The 24,079-nt window shown below is 38.3% G+C and overlaps 1 protein-coding gene and 1 pseudogene across 1 annotated transcript; both read left to right on the top strand.

The window, feature by feature from the left end:
- LOC121417460 (tripartite motif-containing protein 12A-like) lies at positions 1-4,719 on the top strand. The gene is made up of 2 exons (XM_041611174.1): positions 1-94; positions 3,539-4,719. Exon 2 carries the CDS (start codon positions 3,568-3,570, stop codon positions 4,576-4,578), a length of 1,011 nt encoding a protein of 336 aa, XP_041467108.1. The 5' UTR covers positions 1-94; positions 3,539-3,567; the 3' UTR covers positions 4,579-4,719.
- A 7,660-nt stretch (positions 4,720-12,379) lies between these two features.
- On the top strand, positions 12,380-19,749 carry LOC121417459 (annotated as a pseudogene).
- The last annotated feature ends 4,330 nt before the right edge of the window (positions 19,750-24,079 follow it).

The following is a 24,079-nucleotide window of genomic DNA, read 5'->3' as shown; positions in this document are numbered from 1 at the left end:
ACGCGTATGAACGAAGTTGAAGTCTCGACTTTCTTCGGGTTTTTTTGTTTCGCATGGAACTGAAAGTATGTCCTTGGTAACATGACTTGTCCAGGTAAGCAGAGTGTGGAATTCGAGCTATTTTTTTTCTCTAGATAAGTGTTCTTGATATGTTTTTTTTTGTCATGTGGAGCTCTAAGTTTATAGTCAGTTGCAGGGAGACCCGCCAAGCAAAGGGCTGTACGGACAGTACGGTATGGTGCTCCCGCCGCGTTGGCAGGGCCAGCGTGCCTGCCTGAGTGAAGAGCCTAGGCCGCCTTCACTCATTCTATGAACAAACAAGGTTGCGTCCGAAGCCACACTGAAAAGATTCAGCAGAAAACAGGCTGATTTAGGGGAAAATGGGGCCCATTTTTTTTTTTTTTTTGGGGGGGGGAGTTCAGGCTGATAGAAAAATGTGATCTGAATTGATTATTAACTTGTGAGTTGTGTTTGGCATGTATCATCATGATCATTCATGGAAAAATAAAAATTCATGGTCTTTTGACAGTAAAGACAAGTTTATATGATCATTTTAAATAAGGATTTAGAGATAAATTGCAAACCCTTATTTGTGTGTGTGTTGAAATTGTTCTTTCCCCATGTGTTTTCTATCGGAAAATGAAATGTCTGTTTTGCACAATTTTTTTTCACTTCGTCGCAATTTTTCATTGTGATCTGGTTTCTAAATCTTTATTAAAATCATACCATCAGAAAGAGCATAACAAATTATATTTGACTTTTTATGGACAAGTTTTTTGGCATTAATGATAAATTTATAACAGCTCTCGGATTGTTGTTGTTGTTCGTTCGTTTTTGGCCTGTTTCACGCCCTAGTAGTCTCCTCTGTAGACACTTGGTGTTAGGAACTCAAAGGTAGAAAGAACTGCTCTAGAGGTAATTTTTAGCTCTCGGAAGCTAAAAAATTGGAATTGTGTGTGTCCATTTCTTAACTACACAGTCTATGGCAGAGAAATGTTGAAAATTGACCTAATTTCATTCTTCTTTTTTGCAGCCAATAACTTGATTTTTTTTTCAGAAATGTTACATTTTTGTCAGTCTGAAGGTCATTCCTCTTCAGATTCAGAAAGAAAATGTGATATGTTATTAAAATAAGAAAAATATTTTTTTCTCCAGACACTGTAGGCCCTATACAGTCCGACCTCTCTTATCCTGCCTCCCCTTATCCGGATCTCTCTATTATCTGGACGCACACTTGCCGAGTTTTTTTGTTTGTTCAATCTAGTACGTGAGGAAATGAGATATCAATCTAAACTCAATCCTACTGTATATGTAATCTCACTTAGATTGCATATATTTCCCATTATAGTCAACCTACAAAAAAATTATTTTCATGAAATTATCTCACCCAAATCACCAAAAAACTTAGGCATGATTATCTCCAGTAAATCAGGGTGCAGCGCAAACATTTCATCACGTTTCTCTTTTTTGCTTCGCGGGAAAAACAACACATGCCTAGCTAGCTAACGTTAGGCCCCAATACGGACAGCGCCATCTATCATGTTTGAGCCTACAGTATGTGTAACAATGGCTGACATTGCGAAGCTGCGATACTCGCCGCAATGATCCAATTGTAAAACTTGGTTTCATCGAGTCATTCTCTTTCTTTTGAGATATGCTCGATGTGTACCTCAGTCATTTTAGCAGGTAAATTATCCAAGAGTTTTTGGCTATCGATCGATTTCATTTCCTTAAAAACACTGCCTATAATTTGCACTGATACTGCAGTGAATACTGTCTGTACGCCCACTACAATAGTGTAGCTACCGCCGTTGGCCTGGGAAGGCAACCGGCAGCGCAGCTGCGTGTAATTAATATTGGGTCTCCCAGATTTGGATAAATCCTTTATCCGGAATGGTGCTGGTCCCAACGTGTCCGGATAAGAGAGGTCGGACTGTAACCTCACGCGGATGAGTGGATATAACCTTGTTCTCTGTTACTACTCCCTGAGTGGTGAAATAAGATTGGCAATGTTTGGCTTATTTTCTCTTTTTCTTTGGGACAAATGCTTGATTTTTGACACTGTCAGATTCAATTAAAAAAATCTTACAACTTGGCTCTTAAGTAAATTTGATTCTTTGAATTTTTTCTTGATTAAAAATTGGGATTGAAAAATGACAATTGTGATACTTTCCACCAATAGAGGATTTACAAAAAATATGCCCCGAAAATCAAGTTTTTGAGCGCTCTGGTGAATAAAAAAATTACTCCCAAGTTGCTAATGAAAAATGAATTGCAACTGTATGGAAATTAGTATTTTGGGTCACAGAAGTGATATTTTAATGATTTTTAAGTGTGCTATGTACAGCATTGGCATACTATACTAGTGCTACCTGTAGATTCTCCACAGGCAGGATGGTAATAAACCCTTGAGTGGGCCGCCTCGTGCTTAGTCTGGAGGCTCCTGGAGAGGAGAGTAAAAGTCATTTTACTGAAGTAGGCTTATTCTCCATGGAGCCTGGGATGGTATAGACCCAACACACACCAAGTATTTTGGAGGCAACAATGTTGCTTCAAAATGCTCATTTCCTTTAACTTACTAATACTAAACTTATGTAAATGGGCTGCAACTTCATTTCCCCCCACTAGGAAAAAAAAATTACACAAAAATTTTGTAAAAAAAAGAAAGAAAAATCATGCAAGAAAATGAACTATACTCACAGATGTTACTGTCAATATCTTGCCATCGTTGTTGTCGTAGCCAAAGATACAGACGCATAAAGGAGCATGAGCAGTGCCAACTTATATTTCAAAAAATGCATCGGCCGATAAAAAATCATGAATCGTTAAATATCATAAAATGATTTCATGATATTTATTAGCCGATGCAAGTATTTTACAATCCATTTGAAATAGCAGACTTTTACTCAAGGAAAAGAATTTGATTCTCCTTAAATCGCGAAATTCATAGGCCCGAATTTGAAAAGGTGGTTTTGAAAACCCACGGTTGAGTCCATGGGTTATGCAGATTTCCTGTATAAATTACGCTTAATTTAGCGCGTATCAGGTATGTGTATTTATAAAAATGTCCAATGCTAATGCGCACTTTTATCACAATGCGTCAAATTGACGCCTGTGACCATGGTTGGATCCCTTTTTATTCATGAGTCCACTGTTTGAAGAGTGGACTCATGAATAAAATAGCGTGGATAACCACAGCAACAGGCATCAATTTTTAGTACACGCGCCCGATAAGCTCAATTGAGCATAATTTATACAGGAAATCTGCATAAACCAATGACTCAACCGTGTTTTTTCAAAAACACCTTTGTGAATTCAGGCCTTTGAATTTTGCGACTTAAGGAGGATCAAATTCTTTTACTTGAGTACATGTAAAAGTCTGCTATTTCAAATGGAAATAAATCACTTTTTTCAGCATTGGGTAGCAACTTTAGACTCAAGAAACATGTCAGAAAATGCTTCAGACTCAGAGATTTATCTCCAATATAAAGCATGTAATGAAAGCTTGCAATTTCCTCCTCAATTTTCCCATTTGCAGTGTTAGACTGAGTTTTGGACGGGACTGCAATGGCCACCAAACCAGATTCGGTCCAGGGATTGCACTGTCCAATGTGTCTCGATGTCATCAGGGACGCGACCATCCTCTGCTGTGGACATTCCTTTTGCAGGGATTGCCTGGAAGCATATGACAAACAGCACAAGGACCTGAAGCACATTGTCTGTCCAGTCTGCAGGAAGTCCACCAAGCTTGACAAGGACCGCATCGCGGGATTAACACCCAATTTCCTAGCCAAGGGACTTGAGGATATCCTGAAGGTCAGAGACAGCAAAGAAAATATTGAAGACGCGTATTCTAAATTCTGTCCAGTGCACAGTGACATCTACCAAGATATATACTGTCAGGCTTGTACTAAGTTCATCTGTCTCTCGTGTTTTATTGACTCTCATCAAGGTCATAAGATTAAGAAAAAGGAGGAGCTTGAGCGGGAGCTAAAGATCAGGAAAGAAGCTGTTCTGCAGAGAAGCGAAATAAGAAAGACCCAGCTTGAGAAACACTTGAGTGAAGCTGACCAACAAAGAGAGCAACTGAAATCCCACCTGGGTAGTTTGGAGATGAAAGTCATGGATGCCTATGCCATCAAAGTTGATATTCTTCAGCAAAATAAAGAAGAGTTGCTAGAAAAGATAAAGGGTCTCAAAGTATCTTCTGACAGGGTGTTCGGGCATTGCACTTCGCAGTTGATGGAAGTGATGGACAGGATAGATCAGTCTAGCAAACTTTTGATAAGTCATTCAAAGAAGCATCTTGATCCAAATGTGATTAAAGGGGACAATCTTAAATGTGACAATCTAGAAAAAGCATTGGCAGAAACGACGGATGAGGAAACTTTAGTTTGTGCAGCACAATTATTGGAAGATGTAGAGGCCCTACAATTCAGTCCTGCTGATGATAAGCTTCTTGACCTAGGCTGTATGGATTCTGGTCAGAAGAACAATCTGAATGGCAGTCGAATGCCGACGTCATCAACTGTTATTTTTACTCTCTCATTTTTATCCTTGGAAATATTGAATTTCTGAACATAACTTCTGGATGTACGCCTAGAATATGACTACTTGATCTCCTGCACTGGGAACTGCAACTGGTCAATTCCAGCGTAACGGACATGACGTTCAGACAAATTTTTGTAATTCAAAGGTTTATACAGTAGAATTAGCAGCCTTTTGATAATTGTTACTAAGCTTATCAGACACCTTTAAGTATCAGTTACATACACATAAAATTTCAAATCGTTTCGTTGAACAGTTGCAGAGAAATTGCACTCTTCGTAAGCGTAACGGACATGACACGAAATGGACGAAGCATTTTTACCTCCAATTGCTTATCAAAATTCCTGTGAATTCTTAGATTGCATGCACCCGACGTTGGTGATAATTTAACCTTAAGATCTTGCTCTATCCAAAAAATGGTGTTTAACAACAGTTTTGCAGTGCATTCTGTATTCATAGCTCAAAATGTAGCGTAACGGACATGACACACGAAGCGTAACGGACATGACAGTTTCGTCCACTTTTTGTGAGCAAATATAATTGTTTTATTACAAGATATGGTACAAGTCTAATTGTTTACATGTTAAGGCCAGAGGTTAGAGACACACATCATAACTGGTAATCTGTAATATCTCCTATTATTTTGCAATTTGAGAGGGGGGCTTTTTGTACAATATTTATGAAACAAAGAAATATTAAGAAAAATTTCCTTTACACCAGTTAACAACAGTTAATGAGTATTTTCCAGTTACTTCCATCTGCCACACCTAATTAAAGGAGAAAATGTTGATAGTTAAGATTATTTTTATTCATGGCTTACTATTTGATAATATACACTAGCGTAACGGACATGACACCCTTACGAAGTGATCTTCATCAGCACTTCTTAGTTTCAAAATGAAAGAAATATGAATAATGAATGTAATTATGTAACAGCAAAGTACTTTACTAACATTCTTAAGAAAAATATGTAGATATTATTGACAGGTATCAGTAATTTAATAGCTATGGCCTACATGATAATTTTATATAGAATACAATGTTTATCGTACCACTTCGGCACACTGAGAAGACCAAATCTCATTTTTTGTGAGAAAAAAACAAAATGTACCAGACCTGTATAAATCCAAGATGATCATATGATATGTACATGTATTTTATGATAAAGAATATGTACTAGTATTAATGTCAGTTTTAAGATTTTTAAAAATGATATTAAAAAGTATTTTAAAATTTAATAGCAGTACCTGGAAACCAGTCTTTCATAATTGATTATGTATGAGTTGAAAGGTAATCGGAATGTTCATAAATTGCTTCTGAGATATTTTTTTTTCATTCAAAATAAATATCATCCTGAGTATAATCATCCTTATTCCTTTCATCAAATCTTGAATGTTCTAAATATTACGATCTTGCTTGCTGACAAATGTGGCTGTATATAATTTTGTTGCATTGTCCGTGCTTATTGTGTACGAATGAAGATACATCATTCAAATCATGATTATGGCTGACCAAAATACTATGATGACATAATTTATTGATTGCGCCACATTCCTTCCACAGCCCCTTTTGCTTTGTGATATTGCAAAGAAGTGCCACTGTAGATTCATGGATTCATAGAGCTACATCATGTAACACAAATATCTGAATCAATACAAACTTGTTTTTAAATGTGAGCCCGCGCTATCACTAAAGAAATAGAGGTTGGTGAAAGTCAGATACTTTGAAGCAATATCATCAATGATCTCATTCATAAGTTGGAGTTTTACCATGCTCCAAACTGTCAGTGCAAACACCTACATGTAAGATAATAAATTGTATTGTTCAAACACAAATGATGCAGATTGTGATCTGAGTTGTTGCCAGATCTAGCTGCATCTTATCCTGTGGCATACCGTTGATTCTCAGAAAAATCTACCAGAACAAGAGCTGAACTTTATCATTCACCAACTTCTAAAAACAGCTTGAATGACATGCAGATTCTAGGAGTTATTACATCCAGCTATCCTCAAGCAATTGAGACTGACCACAGTCTGTGTTACTGAGCCTAATATTTTGTTTTTGTGAATGTTGCCCTTTGTCATATAGAAGGCGTCATGTCCGTTACGCGAATTGTCATGTCCGTTACGCCATTTTTATGAAAGTGAAAAGTGGCAAGAGAAAATGATTGCTACACATGGTAGAGGGTGTAATTCTAACATAGAATCTGAATCTGCAGTACCTTTAGTCAAATTTCCTGTAAGCTGTGAAAACTTTAAGTGAATAACGTAACGGACATGACACTGATAATGGTAAAGAAATCACACAAATCTGACGACAGATTTCTCTGAAATTGATGAATGGCATAAAATTTAACAATGATTTTCTGTTGATTTAAACATTAATCAACTATTCAAAAGTTAAAAGAGACCTCTGGGACCTTGTTTGCTTTTAGTAGAGACAGGAGAGATGAATTGTTTAAAAATAGCCACATTTTGTACATTTTGCAATTTACTATTAGAGGTGGGCTATAGAGGGTCAATTTTAGGTCACATTTTCAGAACATGCTCATCACACCCTAGTTTGATGACTTTATGCCTACTGACACCACTTTTGAAAAAAAATGAAAAAAATGCGAAATCCGGGGTGCCCTGGCCGAAAACGTAAAAAATCCGAGATGGCCGCCGTTTCGGCTTAAAAAGGACATTTTTGCCTGTAACTCAGTCATTTTTTTGTCTATTGTAATAGTTTTGGTGTCTAACCCCATGTTTTAGGGGTCAAAGAAACTGAATATAATGATATTTTTGGTGTAAAACCTAATCTTCTACATTATACTCACAGGCGCGCCGGAACACTTTCAGTTTTTTTTTTTGGGGGGGGGCAAAATCCCGAAGGGGGCACAATATTTTTGACAGTGTGAGATACCGAAGCGATCGAGTGGGAGAGGCTGTGGGACTCCCCCCCCCCCTTGGTAAGGTCTTTGTGTAAAAATGGAGTATAAAAGTTGCGTTTCTAATAGCATTCAAAAATAAATTTCTTGAGAATTAAACAGTCTTGGAGTTCTTTTTGCTCCTTCTGTTTCCTCCCTTCTGACCCAGACTGGTGTTTCTTCATGATCAGGGTCGCAGTTCCAGCAAATTACGAGCCTTATTGCAAACGAAATTGTTTCAAACCAATGTAATATAGGCCTTTTAAAGACTTTAAGATGGCAAACATGACCGTACGCAGCCGGGGCCGCCGATCGAGAGGGCAAAATTCACAAAATTCACCAAAAGTGTGCACGAAATCCTTCAATTTTATTCTAGAAAATTTTTAAGCTCCCCCATCACAAACCCCCTCGCTCTTAAGTTTCTTCGAAAATTTAGGTCTTGCAGCCCCACCCACTCCCGGATTATTTTTAGATTTTTGCAAACGTCCATGAATAACAAAAGCTGGGATGAACCAGAGAACATAGCTGCCATCTCGATCTGATTAGTAACAGGTAATGGGAAGAAGTTTTGGAATCTAAAATACATAAGTGCTATATCATATGAGCTGAAATAGTATCAGACAAAACGCCTTCCAGTCATGCCAATGAAAAGGAATAGAGGAAAATACGGGGCTGTGAAAATATCTTAAGATTTTTTTTTATAGTAGAGCAGTACTGTAACGCTTATTTTTTTCTTTTATATTCTTTATTTACATTTTTATTCATATCTCGGATAATATGAGTCCGATCAAGAAGACACTTTCACAGATTTGATTTTTTTCATGTCTAAACATTATCTCAAGTTGCTTTCGAGTGGGAAGTGATGTCGGGTCCGGTCTGAGCGTTTCTGGCCGACCGCGCGTTTGTTAGACGACACAGCCAGCATCAAGGAGTTATAAACCTAATAATTGGTGGACCACTATCAATTTGCCATTCGCTATTAGTCTGAACTGTATTCATTAAAAGGTTAAACGTTGTCACACTGTAATAAGATGGAAAAGGGGCTTATCAAAGGTATGTTTCACAGAGGAACTGTTCGTCGAAAGACGCGAGGCTTACTATGATAATGTATTTGCCCCGTCAGGGGCAAAATTTTTTCATTTTTGACAATGGAAATGACAATTTTCAGGCAGAAAAGTGCCTTCGTTTGCTTTTGTCCTTAAATAATTTATCCTTTTTTTACTTTCAGGGGGGCGCATTGGGGGGGGGGGGCAAAATCTCGTTTTGCCCCCCCCCTGCCCACCCCCGCTTCCGGCGCCCTTGGCGGGGAAAACCACTTTATCTCACCGTGACCATGTCTATACATCCCATGTCCTATGTATATGCAGATATTTGAATTCAGCACCCTCAAACACATGAGACATATCACACACCCCTTTTACGCTGCTTAATGTTTAAAAAATATGGCCAAAAAGCCATTTTCCCGCCTTTTTCAAAAATGGAGGGAAAATAGCCATTTCTCACCATGCCTATATATCCAATGACTTATATATTGAGATAATTGAACTCAGCACCCTCAAAAACAAAGAGAGAGACAAATACACCCCCGAAATTGCCGTTATATATACAAATATGGCAAAAAAGGCAATTTTCCGGCCATTTTTCAAAAAATGGATGGAAACGATATCAAACCTCATTGGAGGTCAAAATGGTTGGCGGATTCGTTTTCAGCGGTAAAAATGGCCATAGAATTCACCCGTTTTTAAAAAAAATTGTCATTTGTCCACCCCTACCTTTAGTTCTAGGCGTCTGTAGGCGACCCAGATTGTTTGGCTCGATCCTCCAATGCGCCTTTGAATGTCTTTGACAGATTATATGACGCTATAAAAATGCTGTGCAGTGTGCATCATCATCATAACTTTCTTATTCCTCGTACAGTTTCGACCCAGAGTTTTGATATTTTCAGAATTTTTGTTTGTCTGATTTTGCATTTTCTGTTCAAATAAAAGCCTTGAGTACCCCTTCATAAACGGATATCATATTCGAAATAATTAATTTGAAATTATTAGCATTTCTCAATGTGACAAGGATATAGGCCTATCTACGGTATATGATGGTGGGCCCCAGGTCTGCACACCTAACAATTTGAGTTAAGATTTAACATGAATTTCTTCTTATTTCACAAAATCTTTCAGTTGATAATGTTCCTTACATCATAATGAGTAAGTGTGCCAAATATCTCATAAAAATTTGAAAGAAATATAATTTTCTTGGATAAAATCTCGGGCAGTCATTTTCAGATTGAAAAAAAAAAATGGTACCCCATGTCTGCGCACTCATTCACTTTGCACACGATTCTGGGATTTTGATAACAAAGGATGTATTTTGACTTGAGGCTGTCACATGAATGCCCTGAATATTATTTTTCCACCATTTTGAGTCGGATTTTTTTATGAATAGGCCTACCTGTCTATGTATTGCATTATGTGTAAGGATCGTGCTCGTTGCGTATCTTCTTTTGCTCATAGAGATGTATATTATTGACAATATACATCTCTATGTCTTTTTGCTAGAATCGCGCAGATACGCGGGTGCCCAGACTTGGAAGACCGCGCAGACATGGGGGAACTGACCATATATATACCCACTCGTCATCCCCGACCATTCGCCATACAGCAAAAGGCAGGGGATGGGACTAGTGGTATGGTGAGACTACCACATATCGACCACCTCTTTTTAAACCGACCATCTTGCGCGCGTTGAAATTTTTGCTATTACAAACGATACGCGCGGTAGAGTAGGCGCACTGTCCATAGAAACGGTAAGAATCGATTTTACGAGAAAAAAAGAAGCAACAAAGAAAAAAAATTAGTAAAATTAATCAAAATTGTATTGACCAGACCCAATCATGCCAATCGCCGCTAAAAAACCAAGAAATCCGATATGAAATGGCTTTAGAACAAATATCCGTCGTCACTCCGTCGAATCATGTGCCGGAGCTCACAGTGAGACGATCATTTAGCAGGTTGACATCATAGAACTAGAAGCGATTTGGAAGAATTCAAATATTTCGCCAACGCGACTAGAATCGGCCGGAAACTTATATGCCGTTATATATAAAAATAGGGCAAAAAGGGCAATTTTCCCGCCATTTTTCAAAAAGATGCTGGAACCAATATCAAACCTCATTAGAGGTCAAAATGGTTGGCGGATTTGTGTTCAGCGGCAAAAACGGCCATAGAATTCACCCGTTTGAAATTTTTTTTTGTCATTTGCCCACCCCTAATATTAGAAGAGCTCGATATGTTTCTGGTCTAGATATTCTCACTCTTTCTACTTCTTTATACCGTATTCCCACCTTTCTTTTGTTTTACATTGGTTGTTCATTTGTTTCTACAAGTGATTATATTGTTATATTAATCAGAAGAGGGAAAAAAATCAGACATTTTTTTTAGCTGGCTAGCTATAGTCAGCGTTCCATAGAACAACAATTCTTCAGCTCTTGTCACGCGTTTAACATGAAACGAAGTTGAAGTCTCGACTTTCTTCGGGTTTTTTGGTTTCGCATGGAACTGAAAGTATATCCTTGGTAACATGACTTGTCCAGGTAAGCAGAGTGTTGAATTCGAGCTATTTTTTTTCTCTAGATAAGTGTTCTTGATATGTCTTTTTTTTGTCATGTGGAGCTCTAACGTTAGTCAGTTGCAGGGAGCCCCGCTAAGCAATGGGCTCTACGGTCAGTACGGGCGCTCCCGCCGCGTTGGCAGGGCCAGCGTGCCTGTCTGAGTGAAGAGCCGAGACCGCCTTCACTCATTCTATGAACAAACAAGGTTGCGTCCGAAGCCACACTGAAAAGAGTCAGCAGAAAACAGGCTGATTTAGGGGGGGGGGGGGGGGGAGTTCAGGCTGATAGAAAAATGTGATCTGAATTGATTATTAACTTGTGAGTTGTGTTTGGCATGTATCATCATGATCATTCATGGAAAAAGAAAAATTCAGGGTCTTCTTTTGACAGTAAAGTCTAAAGACAAGTTTATATGATCATTTTAAATAAGGATTTAGAGATAAATTGCAAACCCTTATTTGTGTGTGTGTTGAAATTGTTCTTTCCCCATGTGTTTTCTATTGGAAAATGAAATGTCTGTTTTGCACAATTTTTTTCACTTTGTCGCAATTTTTCATTGTGATCTGGTTTCTAAATCTTTATTAAAATCATACCATCAGAAAGAGCATAAAAAATCATATTTGACTTTTTATGGACAAGTTTTTTGGCATTAATGATAAATTTATAACAGCTCTCGGATTGTTGTTGTTGTTCGTTCGTTTATGGCCTGTTTCACGCCCTAGTAGTCTCCTCTGTAGACACTTGGTGTTTAATAGGAACTCAAAGGTAGAAAAAACTGCTCTAGAGGTAATTTTTAGCTCTCAGAAGCTAAAAAATTGGAATTGTGTGTGTCCATTTCTTAACTACACAGTCTATGGCAGAGAAATGTTGAAATTTGACCTAATTTTCATTCTTCTTTTTTGCAGCCAATAACTTGATTTTTTTTTCAGAAATGTTACATTTTTGTCAGTCTGAAGGTCATTTCTCTTCAGATTCAGAAAGAAAATGTGATATGTTATTGAAATAAGAAAAATATTTTTTTCTCCAGACACTGTAGGCCCTATACAGTCCGACCTCTCTTATCCTGCCTCCCCTTATCCGGATCTCTCTATTATCTGGACGCACACTTGCCGAGTTATTTTGTTTGTTCAATCTAGTACGTAAGGAAATGACATTTCAATCTAAACTCAATCCTACTGTATATGTAATCTCACTTTGATTTGATATATTTCCCATTTATATAGTCAACCTACAAAAAAATTATTTTCATGAAATTATCTCACCCAAATCACCAAAAGAACTTAGGCGTGATTATATCAAGTAAATCAGGGTGCAGCGCAAACATTTCATCACGTTTCTCTTTTTGCTTCGTGGGAAAAACAACACATGCCTCGCTAGCTAACGTAAAGCCCCAATACGGACAGCGCCATCTATCATGTTTGAGCCTACAGTCAGTGTAACAATGGCTGACATTGCGAAGCTGCGATACTCGCCGCAGTGATCTAATTGTAAAACTTGGTTTCATTGAGTCATTCTCTTTCTTTCGAGATATGCTCGATGTATACCTCAGTCATTTTAGCAGGTAAATTATCCAAGAGTTTTTGGCTCTCGATTGATTTCATTTCCGTAAAAACACTGCCTATAATTTGCACTGATACTGCAGTGAATACTGTCTGTACGCCCACTACAATAGTGTAGCTACCGCCGTTGGCCTGGGAAGGCAACCGGCAGCGCAGCTGCGTGTATTTAATATTGGGTCTCCCAGATTTTGATAAATCCTTTATCCGGATTGGTGCTGGTCCCAACGTGTCCGGATAAGAGAGGTCGGACTGTAACCTCACGCGGATGAGTGGATATAACCTTGTTCTCTGTTACTACTCCCTGAGTGGTGAAATAAGATTGGCAATGTTTGGCTTATTTTCTCTTTTTCTTTGGGACAAATGCTTGATTTTTTGACACTGTCAGATTTGATTACAAAAATCATACAACTTGGCTCTTAAGTAAATTTGATTCTTTGAATTATTTTTTCTTGATTATAAATTGGGATTGAAAAATGCCAATTGTCCTGTTATACTTTCCACCAATAGAGGATTTACAAAAAAATATGCCCAAAATTTAAGTTTTTGAGTGCTCTGGTGAATACAAAAATTACTCCCAAGTTGCTAATGAAAATTAAATTGCAACTGTATGGAAATTAGTATTTTGGGTCACAGAAGTGATAATTTAATGATTTTTTTAAATTGTGCGCTGTGTACAGCATTGGCATGCTATAGTCCTACCTGTAGATTCCCCACAGGCAGGATGGTAATAAACCCTTGAGTGGGCCGCCTCGTGCTTAGTCTGGAGGCTCCTGGAGAGGAGAGTAAAAGTCATTTTACTGAAGTAGGCTTATTCTCCATGGAGCCTGGGATGGCATAGACCCACACACACCAAGTATTTTGGAGGCAACAATGTTGCTTCAAAATGCTCATTCTCTTTAAAGGTAAATGCTAGTTTTGGTAATGATATCAAAATGAGTTCGTACAGAATCCAAGGAAATGACCACCAAAGTGTCTGTTTGTATAAATAAAACGCATGTGCCAAAGAATTCTGGAAGAAATTGTGTAATTGCTGAGAAATCAGCAAATAAGCACAGGAATCGACGCCCTAAGCAATAATTATACATTGTCCCACGTGCGCTTATCTGTGTTGGGGATCTTCGGTGTGAACATTTTTCAGCGTAGATTTCAAGATTTCACAAAGTTCAGTTGATGTAACTGTACCAGATCTAGATCCTCGATGATATGACAATTAAGCCTTGTTTTACAGACTTTCTCATGAAATCAGTGTTTACTGCAACTACTGGAATTTCTCTTTAACTTACTTACTAATACTAAACTTATGTAAATGGGCTGCAACTTCCTTTCCCCCCACTAGGAAAAAAAAATTTACACAAAAATTTTGTAAAAAAAAGAAAGAAAAATCATGCAGGAAGATGAACTATACTCGCAGATGTTACTGTCACTATCTTGCCATCGTTGTTATCATAGCCAAAGATACAGACGCGTATAGGAGCATGAGCAGTGCCAACTTATATTTTAAAAAATACTTATACTAATCGTTAGATATCATAAAGTGATTTCATGATATTTATTAGCCGATGCAAATATTTTACAATCCATTTGAAATAGCAGACTTTTACTCAAGGAAAAGAATTTGATTCTCCTTAAATCGCGAAATTCATAGGCCCGAATTTGCAAAGGTGGTTTTGAAAACCCACGGTTGAGTCCATGGGTTATGCAGATTTCCTGTATAAATTACGCTTAATTTAGCGCGTATCAGGTATGTGTATTCATAAAAAATGTCCGATGCTAATGTGCACTTTTATCACAATGCACCAAATTGACGCCTGTGACCATGGTTGGATACGCTTTTTTATTCATGAGTCCACTGTTTGAAGAGTGGACTCATGAATAAAATAGCGTGGATAACCACAGCAACAGGCATCGATTTTATTCCACGTGCCCGATACGCTCAATTAAGCATAATTTATAAAGGAAATCTGCATAAACCATGTCACTCAACTTGAGTAAAAGTCTATTTCAAATGTAAATAAATCCCTTTTTTCAGCATTGGGTAGCAACTTTAGACTCAAGAAACAAGTCAGAAAATGCTTCATACTCAGAGATTTATCTCCAATATAAAGTATGTAATGAAAGCTTGCAATTTCCCCCTTCTCAATTTTCCCATTTGCAGTGTTAGACTGAGTTTTGGACAGGGGACTGCAATGGCCACCAAACCAGATTCGGTCCAGGGATTGCACTGTCCAATGTGTCTCGATGTCATCAGGGACGCGACCATCCTCTGCTGTGGACATTCCTTTTGCAGGGACTGCCTGGAAGCATATGACAAACAGCACAAGGACCTGAAACACATTGTCTGTCCAGTCTGCAGGAAGTCCACCAAGCTTGACAAGGACCGCATCGCGGGATTAACGCCCAACTTCCTGGCCAAGGGACTTGAGGATATCCTAAAGGTCGAAGACGGAGAAAATATTGAAGACGCGTATTCAAAATTCTGTCCAGTGCACAGTGACATCTACCAAGATATATACTGTCAGGCTTGTACTAAGTTCATCTGTCTCTCATGTTTTATTGACTCTCATCAAGGTCATAAGATTAAGAAAAAGGAGGAGCTTGAGCGGGAGCTAAAGATCAGGAAAGAAGCTGTTCTGCAGAGAAGCAAGATACGAAAGACTCAACTTGAGAAGCATTTGAGTGAAGCTGACCAACAAAGAGAGCAACTGAAATCCCACCTGGGTAGTTTGGAGATGAAAGTCATGGATTCCTTTGCCATCAAAGTTGATATTCTTCAGCGAAATAAAGAAGAGTTGCTAGAAAAGATAAAGGGTCTCAAAGTAACTTCTGACAGGGTGTTCGGGCATTGCGTTTCTCAGTGGAGGGAAGTGATGGACAGGATAGACCAGTCTAGCAAACTTTTGATAAGTCATTCAAAGAAGCATCTTGATCCGAATATGATTGAAGGGGACAATCTTAAATGCGACGATCTAGAAAAAGCATTGGCTGAAACGGCGGGTGAGGAAACTTCAGCTTGTGCAGCACAATTATTGAATGATGTAGCGGCCCTACAATTCAGTCCTGCTGATGATAAGCTTCTTGACCTAGGCTGTATGGATTCTGGTCAGAAGGACAATTTGAATGGCAGTCAGAACATGAATGTGGCTTCTTTAGTATCTGAAGAGTCCAGTGTTCCGCAGGCTAGCAGTACAGAAACCTTGAATTTTCTTCTGAATCCCGTGAAAGAAGGAAAGGGAAAAAGGAAACGTTTGAGGTACAGGAAAAGAGGTAAGCAAGCTACAAGGATTGATCCCCCATTTCCAGAATATGTGCGGCTTTCAAAGTCTATGAAAATTGTTATGGCAAGGGGCTTCTCTTCCCAGGAAGGTCGCTTGTTTGGACTTGCAGCTCTCACAAAAGATTCAGTTGTTCTCGGTTATGCCATGGACCGAAAGGGTTGTGACCGCTTCACTCTCTCTGGTAATGAGTCTCCATACTTTGGTAGTCAGGTAGGCGATGTCTATGATGTGGCATTCCTGTCTGATGGTCGGACCATCATCTCAAAGCACGGAAATGAGTTCTTTCTATACAGCTCCTGTTCCAGTAATGGAGTTAGATTTACTTTGAAGCAACCTGATGGGGGATTCGTTCGAGTATGCACTGATATTCATGATAACATTTATGCTGTCAATATCAATCACGAGATCTGCATCTTCCGCGCCAGTGACGCTAACCCACAGAAAGTGATCCCCACCGGGGGGAATCCGGCCAAAGCAGATCAGCGTTACCAAGACTGGCATAATGATCACCACTACCGGAGACATCCAACCTAGCACGGTCACAGTCTTTGACCAGGAAGGGCGTGCCGGAACCTCCATCGTCGCTACAAAGGACTTTGAGTATGTGTACGCCACAGTGGACAGCCAGGACCGCGTCTTGGTAGCCACAGTGCACAGTGGTTCAGACAAGATAGTACTAACCAGGTACAGGTTGCAGGGTCTCCAGCTTGTAAAGGAAGTGATCTTTGCTCCTGTTACAATGTCCTGTCCAATCTATTCCAGTATGTTCTTGAGTTCCTTCTTTTATATTGTCAGCCTTAGCCCGGCCATGGTTGCAGTTGCGACCAGGCACCATCTCTACTTCACAGAGCTTCAAGCGTAGCTATGATGTGTTCTGGTTGACTGTCCCCGACTCCCCTAGTCCAACTAATGGTATTCTCCACTCATTCCAACAAAAGTTTCTCCAAACAGACCGATGGTATTTCATTGGAAATAGAATAATGGCTTTTGTCGGTCTAGAGTCTGTTTCATCGTATGATGGCAGCATAGCGCCAACCGTAGGGTTGCTGAACATAACAACCCACGAACGATTTCATTTCTTCATGTTAGCATTCTAGGTAAAGTGTGTCCTACCTTGTATTCCAAGGACTGTGTCTTATCTTTTCCTCTATGTTTAATTACTCTCTACCAAATTGTTCCTAATGTTGTATGTTTCACCAAGTGCAGTGACTCCAAACCTACCTATGGGATGTCTTTGGTATTAGCTAACATGCTTTGTCAGTCTTGGCCCTGTCTTACAAAGAGTAACAATTGATTCAATCAATCTCAACTGTATGGAAATCCATCCATTCCATAATTTCTTTCATATTAGCTCAATCTCCTATTAGTAAACAAAGAGAATCACGTTGAATCTTGAAGAGAACGATGAATGTATCAAAATAGATCTTATCTAGAAATTATTTTGAAAACAAATTTACTTTTTAGATGTTGACGTTGCTGGCCATCCATATTTGTAGTTCATTGGATCACGAATCATAGCTCTCTGTAAGACGGGCCCTCGAGTCAGTTTATCAGGTGTGACTGATGCGTTTCTCTGTCGAAGGGGGTGTTGCAAGAAATTTTTGCAATCGATCGCAACTATTCTGTTTTCGTTTTACAAGCGATAGATCAGTTTGAACTGTAGCAAATCAGATTACACTTTTTGCTTCAAGAAACAGATGAGCAATCAATCACAAATTTACAAATAATTGCAAGACATATTAATGATTTAGGGACCCAAAATAGACTTGCAATTGATCTCAAATTTCTTGCATTCCCTGTAAGATTCTTCATGTGGCCATTTACCATGTCTGTATTGTACCATGAGCTATGTCGTTTACATAATTTATATAAGGCATCTTTGTTTCATCTGCAATCTAATGGTCACCGCACACCTTACGACTGGTCCACAATCTGATTTTGGAAAAAATTGCATTTTCCTTATTTTCTTTTAAAAAAAATGAATGATAAGTATCTTTTTCCCTAATAAGGTTCAGATTATAACAAGTTTTGATGATTTCAAGCCTTTATTTTGGAGTAAAGGCTAAAGTTAGTTTCTAACCATAGCCAATACTATGATTGTAATGACGACATTACGACTAGATAAAGTTTGCTTTTATTCTAATAAGTATGGTAACATGTATATTCATACATTTGAACATAATTATTTGTACGATGATTTAGGACTTAACACAGTTGCTCCATTTCTCACTATTTGCATCAAATTTTAGGTTTTATTCCGAACACATGGCAGACCAATAGTTAGATGTATGGTGGCCTAAATAGTTTGGTATGAAATGATTTTGAAAAACAAAACCTGCGTACATAATTTTTAACAATGGCCGTTTGCAAATATTTTCGACTGCCCCCCCCCCTAAAAAAAACCCAACTCACTACAACCACATCCTAAGCAAAACTGGTTTGAGAAGTAGAGAGATGTTTCAAACTGTTTGAGACAAATGATTTTGATTACTTAAACACATGTTTCCTTAGACTCCAGACGGTTTAATAAAAGGGTCTTCGCTACACTCTATTTTCATTCAATTGGAAACCAATATCTAATTAGATGTAGGTTGAAGTTAAAAACCAATCAAAATCAGATTTAAAAATAGATTGATAATTAGGTTTCTCTATATCCTCTGTTCCATTAAAAGGAATCCATTCTGTAAGGATGAAGTTTGAATCCAATCCGAAATAAATTTGAAAAAGAGATATTTAATCCATTAGATAACTAGGTTTCTGTTCCATTGATTGGAAACCAACCTATATAAGGTTGAAATTGGTACCAATCCAAAATCAGATTGAGAAAGAGATTGATATTCAATCCATTAGATAAGTTAGGTTTCTCTGCCCTCTGTTCCATTGGTTGGAAACCAATCTATAAGGTTGAAATTTCAAACTAATCGAAAATCAAAGTTAGAGAGAGATAATTAATCCATTAGTTAATTAGGTTTCTCTACCCTTTTTTTCCATTGATTGGAAACCAATCTGTAAGGTTGAAATTTGAAACTAATCCAAAATCAAATTTAGAAAGAGATAATCCATTAGTTAATTAGGTATCTCTGCCCTTTGTTCCATTGATTGGAAACCAATCTATAAGGTTGAAATTGGAAACCAATCCAAAATTAGATTGAGAAAGATATTTTAATCCATTAGATAGTTAGGTTTCTGTTCCATTAATTGGAATCCATTCTATAATGTTGAAATTTGAAACTAATCCAAAATTAAATTTAGAAAGAGATAATCCATTAGTTAATTAGGTTTCTCTGCCCTTTGTTCCATTGATTGGAAACCAATCTGTAAGGTTGAAATTGGAAACCAATCCAAATCAGATTGAGAGAGATTGATAATTAATCCATTAGATCATTATGTTTGCACATCTATATTTCTTTGAGTGGAAACCAACATGTACATGTATACGGTTGAAGTTGATATCAAATCTATTAGATTGAGATGTTAAATTTAATTTTGGCCTGGTCCTGCATTTCAACCTGAACAAGATAAAGAGTGGTATTAATGGAACTGAATAGTTTCTGAAGCAGTGCTATAGTAAAAAAATTTACTTTCTCATTACTTTGATTTAAAGTTATTTGCCTGTATTCTCATTTCTGAAGTCAGGTTTAACTTAAACCATGGTCTAACTTTATGCTAAAATTATGGGAAGCCAAAAATGTCAACATTTTTATGAAGTTGTATGTTTCATATGTTTACTGTGCTCTTTCCTGTTTCATGGATAATGAATACAATCATCTAAACTTCCTAGAAAATTATGAATGATTTGAGAGCCAAATGAGCTGAAATTTAATATCTCTACTCTTAGTGATTTATGTAGCAATTGGCTATCCATACTTAAACCACAACTTTAAACCTGAGTTTAAGTTAAACCCGACTTCAAAATACGGGCCATTAGGTTTTATTGTGGTTTATTTTCAATTATTTATTTTTTTTGTATAGCAGGTTAAACGGCAGTTTCATCACATTGTTAAAAAGAAACGAAAAATGATTATTGATATAGAAAAAAAGATGATGAATTTTGTCTCACCTGCATAGCAGAGTGAGACTATAGGTGCCGCTTTTCCGACGGCGGCGTCGTCGTTAACATCAAATCTTAACCTGAGGTTAAGTTTTTGAAATGACATCATAACTTAAAAAGTATATGGACCTAGTTCATGAAACTTGGCCATAAGGTTAATCAAGTATTACTGAACATCCTATTAGAGTTTCATGTCACATGACCAAAGTCAAAGGTCATTTAGGGTCAATGAACTTAGACCATGTTGGGGGAATCAATATCAAAATCTTAATCTGAGGTTAAGTTTTTAATGTCATCATAACTTCGGAAATATATGGACCTAGGTCATTAAACTTGGACATAAGGTTAATCAGGTATCACCAAACATCCTTCATGAGTTTCATGTCACATGACCAAGGTCAAAGGTCATTTGGGGTCAATGAACTTTGGCCGATTGGGGGTATCTATTGAATTACAATCAAAACTTTAAAAGTTTTTGGATCTGATTCATGAAACTTGGACATAATAGTAATCAAGTTTCACTGAACATCCTGTGCAAGTTTCAGGTCACATGATCAAGGTCAAAGGTCATTTAGGGTCAATAGACTTTGGCTGAATTGGGGGTATTTGTTCAATTACCATCATAACTTTGAAAGTATGTTGGTCTAGTTCATAAAACTTGGACATAAGACTAATCAAGTATCACTGAACATCCTGTGGGCATTTTAGGTCACATAACCAAGGTCAAAAGTCAGTGAACTTTGGCAATAATGGGGGTATCTGTTGAATTACCATCATAACATTGCAAGTTTATTGATCTGACTTTTGAAACTTGGACATAAGAGTAATCAAGTATAACTGAATATCCTGTGCAAGTTTCAGGTCACGTGATCAAGGTCAAAGGTCATGTGAGGTCAATCAATTTTGGCCACATTGGGGGTATTTGTTGAATTACCATCCTATCTCTGTAAAGTGTATTTATTGGTCTAGTTCATAAAAAGTGGAAATAAGAGTAACCAAGTATCACTGAACATCTTGTGCGAGTTATAGTAGTTTTCAAAGTGAGCACTGCTGCTATGTTGAATCGCGTGATGCAGGTGAGACGGCCAGAGGCATTCCACTTGTTGATTTCTTTCACTTATACATGTAATAGTACTTAACCCTTTCATGAATCTACAGTTGTGTTCAAAAGTCGGTGAACCCCGCCACAAAATGCACCTTTCATACTGAGTGTTGAATGTAGACAACAACACTATAATGTTCGGCGAGCCCAGAGAAACAAGCCTTATTTGAATGTAATGTTTTATTTTTATCACCCGACTTCACGGCTAAATATCTAAAACATTTTGGAGGAGAGACCTGCGGGTCGCAGTTCGGTGTGCACGCCCTTCTAGGCGACCCAGATTGGCTGGCTCCTCCAAAAATGCGCCTTTAATGTCTTTGACAGATATATGGCGCTATACAAATGCTGTGCATCATCAACATGACGTAACTTGAATACGTTGAATTATTATATTTTCTGGTGGGGTTCATTAACTTACTAACTTTTGAGCACATCTGCATATAGTTTATCTAGCTGATTGTTGTGTAATTGTTCAAGAAAGAACATTTGTGTTCACTGACTACTAGGATGAAAAAAGTAATTTTCAGTACTTTTCTAAAATCTTTATACATTTGTTTCTACATGAGAGAAATGTTTTGCTCTGTTTATTAAAGAAAAACCTTAACAAGCAAAACATTGATTCTGTAAATTGGTTGTTCTTACGCAAAGTCTGATTTATTTCTGTTGTGAGAAATACGCGACCGGGGGAGCATTTCATCAACATTTAGTTTTCCGACAATATCTGACAACTTTCCTTGATTTTGATTGGCTGAGAACCACTGTTACTATGGTAGCTGACGGATAAAACGGGACTTGTTGCAAAAAACGTCCAATGACGCCAGGGGCGGATCCAGTATTTTCCAAGGGGGGGGGGAGACATTTTCCCGGAGGAAAAATTTGACAAGCATAAAAAAGAGAGAAAAAAGGTCCTCACTTTCAAGGGGGGTGGGGCACAGCATTTTACATTAACAATTCTAATTGTGCCTCTCAAGGGGGGGGGGGAGCCAGTTGTGCCCCCACCCCTCCCCCTTGGATCCACCAGTGTATGAGACATTTTATAAAATGCCTCCCCAAGTCTTGATTATGAAGAGCTGTATCATTGGTTACCAGGGGCGGATCCAGGATTTTCCAGGGGGGCACATTTTTCCGAGGAAAACTTCGACAAGCAAACAAAAAACAAAGTCTTCACTTTCAAAGGAAGGGGTCACAATTCTGTTTTAATGGCATTTTTAAATTTCGAATTTTAATTTTGCTTATAAGGGGGGGGGGGGCACGGGCAGGCTGTGCCCTGACTCCTGGATCGACCAGTCATGATACAGCATTTGCAACTACCATGGTAACGAGGCACACCCAGTAAAGCAGCCAATCACTATCAAGTTCCTTATGTTGAAGAGTAATAATAGTAATTTTTCATAGTTATTATTATTTGTTTGGCGTCACCTGTGCCTGGGAGGCGAAAAGCGAACTGAATCACTGTGACCCGCAGGTCTCTCCTCCCGATATAACTGATTGGGGGAATGCAGGTGGACCACTACACCGGGTTTCCCCCTACTCTTATACGAATAGTGCAATGGGTTCTTAACGTGCAAAGGTGGTGACTCTCCTCTACACGGGGCCTCCATTTAACGTCCTATCCGAGGGACGGAGTGTTTTCCATTGTAACATAGCCTGCATCTATGAAACATGGGAGAGACGTTTACACACAACGCACTGGCTTCAGTCATCCGCCCGGGGTGGACTCGAACCCACGATCTTTGGTTCGACGGGCAGACGCGTTACCGACTGACTTAATGTATAATGGTCCCAGTATTAGCAGAAATATTGGCAAAGGAGAAGGGTATACATGTATACTCATTTTGTGAGCAGTTATAGATTCTGTTACTGTGTAGTGATAACAAGTTGCTCCTCAAAATCGGGGGGGGGGGGGGTGGAAGAAGAAAGGGATAAATCTGCACGCGGCATAATGACCAAATTAGACCATGCAATCTGATTCTAAAGCACAGATTACTTTGCTACCCCCCCCCCCCAATCTGGCAAAACTTTTTCTCAAATTTTCACCATACTTCCGTAGGAGTCGGTGAACAATATTTTTCGCAATTTATGGCGCATTTACAGAATCTTCATTGAATGCACATGACCCCCTTTTCATTGATTAAAAGTTAAACACAAGCATTTTTCCAATAAATTGATCAGGGGGTATTTTGGGAATGAAGAGGTGTGATTGGGCGACCCAAATACGCCATTTTATTGATCGAAGAGTAAGGATATTGTAAGCTGGACATTCTCTTTCTTCCACCTTCCATGTTTGCGCTTTATTTGTTTCCTTCTTTATTTTATTCATTCCTATAAGATAGAGGGGGTGAGCACCCTGTCTACCCCTAGTGGCATCGCCTCTCTGATTGCAGCACGTGCACGTACCCCCTCTCATACGCCCTTCCTATCGACAATGTTCGCTTGTTTACCCTCTGATGTGCCTTCATGTACCATTTTTGATTTTGTATTAAAATGATTAATCCAGGATGACGAGGGGAATTTCATAGCACCCTCTACGTTTGCACCCATATATTGGAGATCCGAGCAAGTTGCCTTTCGAACTTATCTCGCATTTGGTCAATTATGATACAGATTCCCAAATGCAGTTTAAATGCGAATCATTAATCTACATTTGCCGGTGTCCATCCATGCAGGTAATGTAACAGAAATTGATATAAGAGAAGCAATTGCTTGGATGTAACCGCACCGTGTCACTCGGAATTCTGGACTCGCCTTTTTTATGATGAAAATGAAAATATAAATTTGAATATTGTATCTTTTGTCATGATTACTCTTCACCAGCATAATCCTAATCTTACTGGTTATGACACATAGCATATTCACACTTTTTTCATTTTTTTTCACATTTTGTTCACACTGTGGAACACTAATTGCTCGAACAGGGTATACCATTTTGAATGCTATTTAAAGAGTCTTCTGTCTGAACAGGCACCTTTTCACATACAAAGACCTGTGCGCATATTGACAGTATCAGTGGCGGACCGTGACCCTGAGGAGAC

The sequence above is a fragment of the Lytechinus variegatus genome, chromosome 6 (genome assembly GCF_018143015.1).
Source record: "Lytechinus variegatus isolate NC3 chromosome 6, Lvar_3.0, whole genome shotgun sequence".
Lineage (NCBI taxonomy): Eukaryota > Metazoa > Echinodermata > Echinoidea > Temnopleuroida > Toxopneustidae > Lytechinus > Lytechinus variegatus.
The sequence above is the reverse complement of the archived record's forward strand: the minus strand, read 5'-3'. Positions and strand labels throughout refer to the sequence as shown.

Bases quoted from the DNA above. Each gene is read 5' to 3' on its own strand.
- LOC121417460 (XM_041611174.1), top strand. From the start codon at position 3,568: ATGGCCACCAAACCAGATTCGGTCCAGGGATTGCACTGTCCAATGTGT.